The sequence below is a fragment of the Nyctereutes procyonoides genome, unplaced genomic scaffold (genome assembly GCF_905146905.1).
Source record: "Nyctereutes procyonoides isolate TBG_1078 unplaced genomic scaffold, NYPRO_anot_genome, whole genome shotgun sequence".
Taxonomy (NCBI): Eukaryota; Metazoa; Chordata; class Mammalia; order Carnivora; family Canidae; genus Nyctereutes; species Nyctereutes procyonoides.
In genome coordinates this window covers 31545312-31557599 of record NW_026575140.1, presented here as the reverse complement: position 1 = coordinate 31557599, position 12288 = coordinate 31545312, and the positions used below count along the sequence as shown (strand labels likewise).

The 12288-nt window shown below is 56.4% G+C and overlaps 1 protein-coding gene across 1 annotated transcript in view; it reads left to right on the top strand.

Annotated features, from left to right (window-relative positions):
- The window catches only part of PRDM16 (PR/SET domain 16), a 310797-nt gene that overhangs the window by 259064 nt on the left and 39445 nt on the right, over window positions 1-12288 (top strand). The window contains exon 4 of the mRNA XM_055306780.1: window positions 4794-4928. Within this exon, the coding sequence (XP_055162755.1) occupies window positions 4794-4928 (135 nt within the window). The remainder of the gene's footprint in view (window positions 1-4793; window positions 4929-12288) is intronic.

The window sequence follows — 12288 nt, the reverse complement described above, 5'->3', positions numbered from 1 at the left end:
TAGAAGTGCAGGAAACCTCAAATGATGTGCAAAAAAAATCGTCAAGGTTAAGAGAATTTTTCCATCCTTTTGCTTCATAACTCAGCATTTCTGATGGGGGTGATTTAGGAGCTGGGGGACCTGGCAGGGGGATCAGGGGCATGGAGGCCTGTGAGGCTGAGTGAGGAGAATGGGTAGGAGGGCAGCTTCCTTTGGAGGCTCTGGGATTCCCAAGACTCAGCTCCAAATAAACCAGAGCAAGGCTTTGGAGTGGGATTGGGCAGGGGAGCCAGATTTCAAATCTGGAAAGAGATTCAGGCACTGTCTGCTAAAGGGGCCAGGGGCCCAGAGGCAATGCCAGGGGGTTGGGCTCCCCCTTCTTTCCCTCCTCTTGCATTGTGCAGAATCACGGGCCCAGCCACCTTGCTGACACTCGTCCTCCTCCATCCACTTGTGACTCTTGGCCTCCTGGGGCCTGAGCAGGCCTCAACCCTGCCGCCCAGCTGGGGAGGGGTGGCCTCCACTTGTCCTACTGTTTTGGAGAATCTCACTGTAAAAGAGGCAGCAAGAGGGATCCATGGCCGTCCGGTCTTGCTTTCCTGACTCCAGGATCCCGAGGAGACCCTCCCTCTGGCCCCTAACTCGGCTCCAGGTCTCCACTCCTGGGGCCTCTATCTCCTCTGATGGGAAACAGGATGATCCCAACCCCTGCCTCAGAGGCATGTGGTGACCAACACAGAGAGACTTGCGCCCACACGGGCTCTTAATGTGAGCTTCCCAAAGGCCCAGCAGAGTCCCCGTGGGGAGGACACAGGATGAAAGGAAGAGAAGCAAGAGCAAGATAAATGTCTGTACCCTGTTTCTCCCTTTTGGGAGTCAGAGAGGGACTAGGGCCGTCCAAACGCTTAGCAAGAGCCAGGCCTGCTGTGTCCTGCTGTCCAAGCTGGAAGCAGGGCCCAGGTGCACCCAGGTGACGATGGTGGACACAGGCCTGGGCCTTCTCCCTGCTCGTGCATTCTGCTTTGGCCCCCAGACCAGGACTTCTGTCTTCCCTGAAAGAAGGGCCAGCACCTCACTTGATGCTGCTCAGAGGTAGTTTCAGGGAAGAGGGGTTTCCTCCAACCCCTGGGGCTTGCCAGGAGGTAACTCCCACCCCATGACCTTGTAAATGGCCAGGTCTCCTGGGTCGCAGGGTAGGGACATTTCCCAGGAGTCTCAGGGAAGGAGGCCTGCTGGCCGGAGAGTGGACACACCCTGGAGCTGCACGCTGACAGGGACAGAGACAGGTTGGTGTCCCATGTGAGTGAGTGACCAGCCCTTTAGACATGCTGGAGAGAACCAGAGACATTAGCCGGGTCCCGGGAGGGTTTAGGACAGGGACCGTGCTCCAGCACCTATGGGACCAACCTATGGAGAAGGGAGAGGTCAGTCTGACAAGGCCCTAGAAAGCTCACCAGAAGGCAGGGTTTGCATGCCCGGACGGCATTCCCCGTGATGCAGTGGGGTCATAGAGACCAGGAGAGCAGGCTGTGGGCAGCACAGGCCGTGGTTCGGGGGGGGGAGCACTTGTAAGTGCCGAGCACCACAGGTGGTTCCACACACTCTGCTTTCCCTCCCCTGTCCCCAGGACACATCCTTGGTGCACCCAAACCCTCGAGCCCTCTCTTTGGGGTGACAGTGACGGGGGACCCCCTGTGTGGCACAGCATTCCCCTCATGGTGGGAGGCCAGGAGCCCCTTGGGAAGTGAGCCTGCAGGACACGAGGCAGACCCCCGGTCCCGCATCAGGGCCTCAGACTGGGGGCCCCAATCTGTGTTTGAGACCCGCGTCCAGGGCATCCCCCTGGGGGTTGTGGGGACGACAGACGGGAGCATGGGACCACGGTGGACGGAGGCACAGGAGGACTCGGGTGGGGAGCACGGGCCTCTTGTGGGGCAGGTGGGCCTTCCTGCAGGCTGCCCCCAGGCCATGCCCTCACTGGGGCTGGTTTGTCTTTTCCCAAAAACACACTGCTGCCCCCCACCCCCACCCGAGTGGCCCCTCACACACTCATACTCACACACACACACACGTGAGCAAACTGGACAGGGAGGGGCTCCGAGGGCTCAGAGCAGGGCTCAGGTGGTTAGTTAGGGCTCACTCTTCTTGTAGCAACAAACTGGGGGGACGGGCCTGTTGAGGTGAAGCAACACCCTTGAGGCACCAAGTAGGCCTGAGGAACAGTGGGGGCGGGGGCAGAGCCCGCGGCTCGATGGTTCCAGCAGCGAGCACCCTCTGCCCCAGCCCATGGCACAGGCGGGTGTAGACAGAGCCTTGAGGCTGGGGGTGGGCACCACACGGAGCCCAGGCCCACCGGGTGGGGTGGGGTCTGCCGGTCCTGGCTTCCCCACTCCTCCACCCCCTGCCCCGTTCTCCCTGTGGCAGAGGAAGGCAGCGGGGCTGCCCCATCCGTTGAGGTGCCACAAACCACAGGGTTTGCTTTGTGGGTCTTCTCTGAGGGTTTCCTGCAGTTGGGGTGGGAGGTGCAAGGGGAGCCCTGGGAGGCGTTAGTGCCAGGAGAGGGTCTCTCCCACGTGGGCCTGTGTTCCTACCCTGCCGGCCAACCTGTGGCAGCCTCCCGAGGGTCCAGACGCAGACAGCAGAGGGCTCGGGGGCTGGACAGAGGGCCTCTGTGCCATGCCACCCCTCCAGCCCCACCCACGCTTCTCTCGCCCTCCCCCGGCCAGGACATCTGGCCTCGGTCCCCTCTCTCAGAATTAGGCCCATTTGGGGAAAGCCCCCCATAAAGGAGAATCACAGAACTGAGGCCCCCAGATTCGAAGCCCCTTCCGGATCAGACTCCAGAGACGTCAGCAAAGCTGGGTCTGAGCCATCAGCCCCTAGACTCGTCGTGTATGGGAGGGGCTCCAGGAGGGTCTCAGGGCGCCCCAGGTGTACGTGGACAGATCGACCAGAGCACGTTCAGTACCTCCCGCAACAATACACCTGCCTCCCAAAACTTCTGCTTCCTCATCGCTCAGAGGCCACCCTTAGCCACTCAGAAAGTGTCTGAGCACATCTAGGGAGCACTTGCACTGTTACAAAGTATCCTGAGTCGCTGGTCAGAAGCAGCTTCTCCAGGCCTTAGTGGGGACACCTCTTACCCTTCCCAGGTCCTTATTGTTCAGAACAGGCACTTGGGACACCCTCCAGGGAGCAGGGGCCATGGTACCTGGAATCAGCCTCTTCCATCTTTGCTGGTACAGGTCACTACCCCTTGTCCTGACTTTACTGGGTCTTTATGACACCCTGCTCACCAGGACACCCCTGCCTACCTGGACACCCTGCTCACCAGGACACCACTGCCCACCTGGACACCCCTACCCACCAGGACACTCCTGCTCACCAGGACACCCCTGCCCACCAGGACATCTCTGCCCACCTGGACACCCCTGCCCACCAGGACACCCTTGCCCACCAGGACACAGCTATCTCAGGACACAGCTGCTCACTAGGACCCACCTGCCCACCTAAACACACCTGCCCACCAGGACACAGCTGCTCACTAGGACACACCTGTTCACTTAAACATACCTGCCCACCAGGACATAACTGCTCACCAGGATACATCTGGCCACTAGAACACACCTGTCCCCTGGACACTCCTGCCCGCCAGGCACATCTGCTCACTTAAACACACCTACCCACCAGGACACAGCTACATACCTGTCTACCAGGACACACCAGCCCACCTGGACACACCTGCCCACTTGGACACTCCTGATCACTAGGACACACCAGCCCACCTGGACACTCATGCTCACCAGCACACACCTGCCCACTAGGACACAGCTGCTCACTAGGACACAGCTGCTCACTTAAACACACCTGCCCACCAGGACATACCTGCCCACTTGGACACCCCTTCCTATTTTGAGGCTTCAACCCCTTCCTCATACCCTCTAAGAGCTGGGGCTGGACTGCCCAGGAAGCTGGCCAGATGCTGCTGGCTCACATGCTCAGGATTCAGACCCGGAAGCTGGCACTGAACAGAGCAGGTGTGGAGATGAGAGGGGACTCTGCTGCAGCTTTGCCTTGGCATCCAGAGGTCCAGGGGCATCCCTCTCTCCAAAGGGGACAGCATTCAGGTCTCCTATGGAATGACCCACTCAGAGATGCACACCCTGAGAAGCACGCTCAGAAACCAGTGGCAACAACAAAGTAGATAATGCCAGTCACCAGGGCGCTGGCCACTGAGGGTGCACTGAGAGGCCGGGCCTCTGCAGGCCCCAGGTGTCAAGTGGAAACTTTCCACCTTTAAGAAAACTGAATGTTTTTCTTACATTTACGGTGATGTGTACACACGCACACGCACGCACACACGCACACTCATGCCGACACATACACAGCCACACACCCCAACAACACCTTTACCTTCTAGAATGGTTTTCTCCAGCCCCACGCCCCAACTCCCCTTAACAGAGGGCTCTGTTCTGAGACACAGTGACCTCCGCTTTCTCACATGTGGGACGGCTGTGCTGGGGGTTCTTGCAACACTGGTGGCTCCTTTTATTGCCAGGCCAGGGCAGCAATCTGCTTGGTGAGAAGAAGGGCCATCCTCCTGCCTCTCTGCCGGGCTCTCGGGGGCTCCTGGGATGGGCAGCTGGGCGGGACCAGGACCTCACCAGTGCCCAGGGGGTCTGCTCATGTCCAGGTGCTGGACTGCCCTCCTACTGGGCCCAAACAGCCGGTCCCTCATTGGGCAGACGCAGAGTGTGTAGACTCTCACACACAGGATGCCTCTGACCCCCCTGGGTTCTCTCTCTCCCCACCAGATCTCTGAAGACCTGAGCAGTGAGAAGCTCTGCATGGATGCTGGTCAGGCGGGGTCCGGCAGCTGGCTCAAGTACATCCGGGTGGCATGCTCCTGCGACGACCAGAACCTCACCATGTGCCAGATCAACGAGCAGGTAGGTCCAGGGCTTGCACACGGGCCCTCAGCGTGGTCGCTGGGGCCTCGGCACCCAGACCAACGACAGGGGGCCTGCCGAGGTCAAGGGTCAGCTGCGCCTCTGCCAAATACTTTTGCCAAGCCCTGTCTTACGGTTTGGGCAGCGATCTGACGCTTGGCCAGCGCTAAGTTTCCAGGAGCTCAGCGACACCCCATGGTGGTCGCTCCATCGGAGCCTTTGGTTGGCAGCTTGCCCAGGCCTGAGAACCAAAAGATGGCGGTTTTTGTGAAGCAAAGTGTTGAGAGGGGCAAGACCTGAACACAGGGTCCCCTTCCCCTCCTCACGCCGCCCAGGAGGCAGGAGCGAAGTGGAGAGCTGGGCCCATCCACTTAGGAATCGTTGTCCACATGGCTGTGTTTGGCCACAAAGCCGGCCTTGTCAGGGCAAAAACTCCTAACCTTGCTGGTAGCCAACTGATAATTTTCTTGAGCTCCATGGCCATGACTTCAGCTTCTGGCCCCCCCAGGGCCAAGGGACACCTCACTAGTGCTGCCAACCCTCCAGAGGCCAAGCACACTGGATCCTCGCTTCCTTGCTCCAGGAACGCAAGCATGGCTGGCTCTCCCTCCTCATTGTAGCCTCCAGGCCGTGAGCTGAACAGGAGAGAAGATGCCATGAAGCATTTATTTTGACCAAGAAGGCCACGCGTCCCCAGTGCTGGGAGTTCGTAGTCTGTGTCTTTCATTACAAGTTTGCAGATGGACCCTGGAGCCTGCACCCTCCGGAGCCAGACCCCTCGGGTGCATCTCCACCGTGCTCCCAGAGCGCCAGGCTCCTCGGGATGCTGGGGGCCCCAGCCCCTCCCACCAGAGCAGTTTGCTTTTGCCTACAATATCTGGGGGTAACACTTGAGATTTCATCTACAAAAAGGATTCCACTGCTTTCAAAAATTTTTTCAGAGACCACATAACAAAGGGTACATTCTCCCATCGCCTGTGCAAACCATTAAAAGCGGTTCGAGGCTCTTGACTTCAGAGAAACAGTTTTGCATGAAGAAACGCAGAACGCACACACCAGGGAGGTCCCTAGGACCCCCGGGAGCTGCCCCTGGCTCCCCCCTCTTCTGCTCAGGCTCCTTCTCGGCCCTGAGACTCTGCCTGGATTGAGCAGCTCCCCGCTGGACTCAAGCTGGTGCTTGCCTCACTGACCGGTGAGGTTTGAATCCACCTCTGCTCCTGGAGTGTCTACAGCTTGTACTTAAAACCCAGCATTTTGAAAATAAGATGAGGGTTTTTTTCTTCTTCTTTTTTTTTTTTAAAGATTTTATTTGTTTATTCATGAGACACACATAGAGAGGCAGAGACACAGACAGAGGGAGAAGCAGGCTCCATGCAGGGAGCCCAGTGAGGGACTGGATCCCAGGACCCCGGGATCACGACCTAAGCCGAAGGCAGGCTCTCAGCCGCTGAGCCACCCAGGCATCCCAGTATTTTTTTTCTTCTGAAAACAAAAAATATTGCAGAAATTAAAGCAAAAGGATAATCATAAAAATTAGAACTTAAACACTTTTTCTTCCTCCAAATGAAGGTGAAATGTGCATGAAGGAGAATCAGATCTAGGCACGTGGTGAGGATGGGCTCCCCAGCTCCCCTCCTTCGTGGACGGCATGTACCCGTGGTCATGCGTCCGGAAACTATGGGCCAGGCCCACAATGGCACTTTTGGGAGATACAGAATAGAAAGACAAAGGATCTGGATCCTTTATTTAAGAAATAGATTTGTTAGAGTGTTTGAACCAAACTTTAGTAGCAAAGTAGATACCTTTTTGTGGCCAGCTTGTGGAAAAGCAAACAGATGCATAAGCTTCTCAAAGAGAATCCTGTCTTCAAACATCTTTGTTTTATTATTAATCTTCCAGGGAAGCATTTATGCCAGCTCCACATGGAATTGACTGTTTTGCAGCAAAGCCTTTCCATCTCTTTCCACCAGGGGACAGAAATACTTGCTGCTGGGATAGAATGATAGTCCTTAATTCTTGCTGATCCCCTTTAGCCCACACAGGTCCCCCAGTGCTTACCCTCCTCGATTCAGGGTCAGAAACACTCGGGGCTCTTTTATTCAAAGCCATTATGACATCGAAATTCCTGCAGACCCTCCTCACCTGCTGGATGTTTCTCTCTATCAAGTCCCTGGGGGATTAACTATCCCCATTTTAGCTCACAAGCTCTGAGGGAACTTGAGTTGCACATTTAAGCGTGTGCATCACTGGCATGGCCCAAAGCATCAGAATTCCTCTACCTGGGGCATTCCAAACCCCCAGCCCTCTGAGGGAGAGAGGAGCCCCCACCCTTGGAGCACCCGTGAGGACCACGAGTCCATCCTGGTGTTACAGGGCACCGAGGGGCTGGCCAGCATCCCTCCTGAGGAGGCACACCTGTGCATTTAAGCAGCCACATAGAATGGCCTCCGTGTCAGGCAGGGGAGAGGTGGAAGGCTGGCCGGCCAGGCCCCGGGTCAAGAGGTGTTCAGAAGGCTGTCAGGTTCCTCAGTTCTCATCCCAAAGTCTTGCCTCTGCATTTCAGATATTAAAGGAAAAATGAGGAAACTGTGGGACATATTTTCCTTTGCAAAAAATAATAATTTTAAGGCCTAATGAGGAACTGCTCTTAGATACATCTACACGGGCCTCATTATTTGTTGGTTGAATAAAATGAATCTTACAGATAATTTTTTTAAAACGATTTTTATTTATTTAAGGAGAGAGAGAGAGAGAGAGAGAGAGAGAGAAGGCACTAGCAGGGGGAAGGGCAGAGGGAGAAGGAGAGAGAATCCCTAGCAGACCCCATGCTGAGCACGAAACCCACGGAGGCAACGTGGGGCTCCATCCTACAACCCTGAGATCATGACCTGAGCTGAAACCAAGAGCCGGACACTTAACCAGACTGGGGCACCGAGGGGCCCCCAGAAATGTCTTCATGAAAGGGATCTGATAGATTCCAAACTATTTTTTCAGCAGCCTCCCCAAGACTGCCTAGCGCTCTCTTGGGCGCGGTAGCCACGAGGCCTCCGCAGAAAGTGCTTCCATTCTCGTCCTGACTGTTGGGAACACCGGTTGCTATGAAGTGGAGCTGGAATAAAAACATCCCCAAAATATTAATAATAAAACAAAGATTCTTGAAGACAGGCTTCTCTTTGAGAAGGAAACATTACACGATGTTAATGGGGTTTCTCAGATTTCCATAATCCCAACGGTTTCTAACAGGATTTCCTGGCACTTATGGACACCCCCCTACCCCTGCCATGCACACACGCACACATGCATGCACACGCACACATGCATGCACATGCACACACACATACATGTGCGTGCACACATGCACATACACGTGCAAATACTGAAGCAAACAAGTCCCCTTTCTCTCTCTATCTCCCACACAAACCAGCTCCTGACACAAGGACACAGAGGGGCAGCATCCAGATGGAACATCTAAGATCCATAAAGCCGTGTGTGGTTTGCCAGACAGCATTCAGAAGCTCAAGTCACATGACCTGAGCCCCAGTTTTGAGAAGACAGAGGAGCCTGGGCAGGAGGGACTTCCAGGGACCTAAAGACAGAGCCGCTGGAGTCTCAGCTCCCCGAAGAAGTGAACCTGAAGAGAGACAGCTCTGAGCAGGAGATGGTCCCTAGGACAGAGCCATGCATCTCCTCCATGGACTGTGGGACCCACAGCCCAGAACTCAACCCTGCCTTCAGCTTCCAATTTTTGCCACAAGACCTGCTTTTAGTGCCCTGTGGCTCCGAGAGGTCCCAGCCCCAGGGGACATCGAGGATAGCTGACCTCTGGTCACTCTGCTCAGCTCCTCTGGCGGCCACCTCTATCCTCTCTGTGGCTCCAGATGGGGAGCCCAGGACAACAGAGGCCACGCTGGGCCTTGAGTTTCCCCCGGACTAAGCCCCATCAGCTAGAAAGTGGCTAGTGGCTTGCTAGCCCTGTGGAGCCCACAGACAGTCCTGAGAGACCCCAGGACTTAGGGCGGCCTGGCTGCTTAGGACATGTTCACCATAGCTGGCTGGGGGGGCCAAGCTTCCCTCCGGGACTTTTGGGGGTGGTCGGATCTCAGCTGTAGCCCCTGGGATGCTTTGTTTTACCTTTCCCACTTAGCATAAATGGAAGGCAAAGCCCGCGGGTACCTCAGTTCACTCTGGGTGGTAGGACCCCTCCTCCAGCCCTGGGCAACTTCTCCCTCCCCGCTGCCGCCTGCTGGTTCCTGCTTTTCCTTTTGGAAAATCTGAGACACTCAGATCACCCCTGGGTGGTTCTTTCTCCCGCAATTATGAGCAAGCGAGTTCGTTTGAAATGTTTCAGGAGACAGACAAGGTCTGTCCCTGGATTGGCTTTAACGTTAAGAATGAAAACAAGAGCTGGGGAGTGAGGTGCCCACGGAGGGGGCAGGGGTGCAGAGGCCCATTCACAGCATGGCTTTTCCCTGTCCCACCTCGCCTTCACAGGGCAAGGATGTGGTGGCAGGGTGGCGAGCGGCCAGTGGGGCTGAGGACAGTGTGACACGGTGCCGGGGTCACAAACAGATGTCGGGAAGCACGACTCAGGGGCTCTGGACACCCTGGCGCTCCCAGCAGAGGCCGCAAGGCCCACGCCACAGCCCCAGGCCCGGCCGGGAGAACCCCGACAGCACCAGCACATTCCCCCGGCAGACACCGCTCTGCCTGGGCAGAGGGGCCGGGGCTCCCCAAAGTGGAAGCAGACAAGCGTGTTAAAGAAAGGCATTTCGTTAGCAGATTAGCCGATTGATAAGCACGCAGCGCCGCGTGCATGCGAGCCAACGCTTGTTTTTAATGAAAACCTGGTGCTCCCGGCCGCGCACTGGCCCTGGCAGCTTCTCTTTTGCTTTCGCTTCCTTTCCCTGCACGCGGACCCCTCTGCCGGTTGCCGGCGGGGCGTGCGAGCCGTCAGCCGGCCGGGGTCGGGACTGGCAGGATGGCATCCAGCACCCCGTCCCTGCCGCCCTCTGCTCTCGACCCCCACGACTTTCTAAATTCAACATTTTCTAAACGGCTTGGCCGGGACAGTTAGATTCGCAGACAATTAGATACAATTTCCCCTTTGAAATGAGAAAGGCAGGAGATTCATTGTCGCATTTCTTGGCCAGTTCACAAAAGGCTTCACGTATATACCAAACGCATTTGCGTCCGAAAGCTGCCGAATTTTCCGGCACCCTCTTCGGAGCAAAATGATCCTCTCTTCGGCAAAGAATGAGATCTGAATTCAATCGTGCCGTCACGATGCCAGCTGTAACCGCTTGTCAGGGTGAATTGAATGGAATACTTTATTAGGAGAAGCCACGTAAGAGCGGAGCAGACGTCTCTAACTGTGGCCGGTCACGTCTGTGAATGCATAGACGCGCTCTCCAGGCCCAAACTGCACGGCGATGGAAGAGAGCGGAGTGGACGATTTCTTCCCATGTTTGTGCTGCTGGGAAGGTGACGGGATACAGCAGCAAGACCGTGAAGACTTGAACACAATTGCTTTGGCCCCACAGGGGAAGACGGGAGCAGGGCAAACCCCAGGTCACCTCTGTCGACCGGAGGAAAGAGCTGTCTGCATGTCCCTGCAGCCGGCCCAGGGCACCCAGCCCAGAAGTGCTGTCCCCGTGCTCTTGCTCAGCTCTGACATGGCAGGCACCAGTGCGGGCTCCCTCAGGGAAGGCCCAGACAGGCCACAGAGACACAGGCCTGCACCCCAGCCCCCAGCGGCCACCCCGGCCTGTCCGTGCTCTGGCCTGTGGCCCCCCGCTCAGGGGCTTTGTCAACTCCAAACACTCCAGGCTTCAGGACTTAGAAACAGGCGGCCCATAATTTGGGGACGGCAAAAAGTGCAGACACAAACACACAGAGGCGTTTCCAGAGCCCGGAAAGCAATGAGGCAGCACGGGACCCACCTGGGGTCCCCAAGAAACAAAGATGCCCCAGGACTAGTGTCCTCCCTTGGGACGGACCAGAGGCGATAGATCACTCTGATTCCCCTGGGTGTTTGCCTTTTGTGAAGAGCCCCTCCCATAGCACCCCAGAGGCCTTCACAAATCCCAGCACTGTCCCCAAATCCACGGCACAGAGAGGTTGTTTTTTTAAGATAAACACGCTGACAAGAGATTTTGCCCATTTTACTGAATTGCTCCTTGAAAGTGTCTCAAACTGGCCAAAGCGGGGAAGCAGTGGCATGCGCTTGACCACTGTCACGGCTCTGAAAACCTGTTGGCTCTGGGGCAGGTGGGGACTGGTGGGGGGCGCCGCAGCCCAGCCACCCAGGGTAGTTTGGGTGTGGAGTTTCTCGTAATTTCAATGGTAAGATTCTAAGATTAAGTAGGAATGAAAATGGTGGAACTTAAATCCTCATATTCAAAAATAGTATCTATCCTTGTGAGTTGATTGGATATTTAAAAAAAAAACACATTGAAGGAACACGAGAAAGCGTCCAAAACTGACAACCATTTTAAATTGAAAATACTCGTCTTAAAGAATGTGGTTAGGGGACAGTGATGTCTGTGTTCACGGAAGGGTCTGTCTGGATGAGCGTGGCCTGTGAAAGCCAACTTTCCTCAGTACGTGGCCGTTATTTGTCCCTGAGCCCCGTCCACCTGCAGGGAGCCACCTCTGTGTTGGGAGAGGGACGACGGGATGACGGGGAAGACAAGATGACACGGCAGTGGCTCTGAGGACCCGGGTTTGGTGTGGTTCGCCCCCATTTGACGGAGTGAAGAGCCTGGGACTTTGAAACAGGACCTGACTTCAGGCCCGTCTGTTTGGCTTCATTCCTTTGAAAGCTCTTTGAGAGCAGACATCAATCGGCTCCTGCGAACTCCACAGCGGCGGTGGCTTCCCAGCTCCCGGATCCTGAAAGCAGAGAGGAAGATTCCAGCCGGGGCTTGCCGGAGCCCCCGGGACAGGCTTTCAGGGGTACGGGACAGCAGCTGTTGGGAAAGCGGCTGTCACCCCGCAGATCTCTGTCCTTCTCCCGCACGGACCTGGCAGCAGAGGAGAGGGTCTCTGCTCCTGGAGGAACAGACCTCTCAGCCCCCTCTGCCACGCTGCCCGCGGGGCCCTGGGGTCTGACCACCCCCTGAGGGGCGCACCATGGAAGGAGCTTACCAACCTCAACCCCGGCAGGAATCCGGAGTTGGCTTCAGTAACCACGCATCCCAGGCCCGGCGGGAGGGGCCGGCTCAGTGTAGTCAATGAGCAATTTGCAACGCCCCAGAGGCCAGGAGCTGCCCAGCCTGGGTCCCAAGGAAGCCGGCCTTTGTCCTGGGAAGTCGGCGCCCGCAGACCTGGAACTGTGGCTTTCTTCCTGAATCTGGCTGAT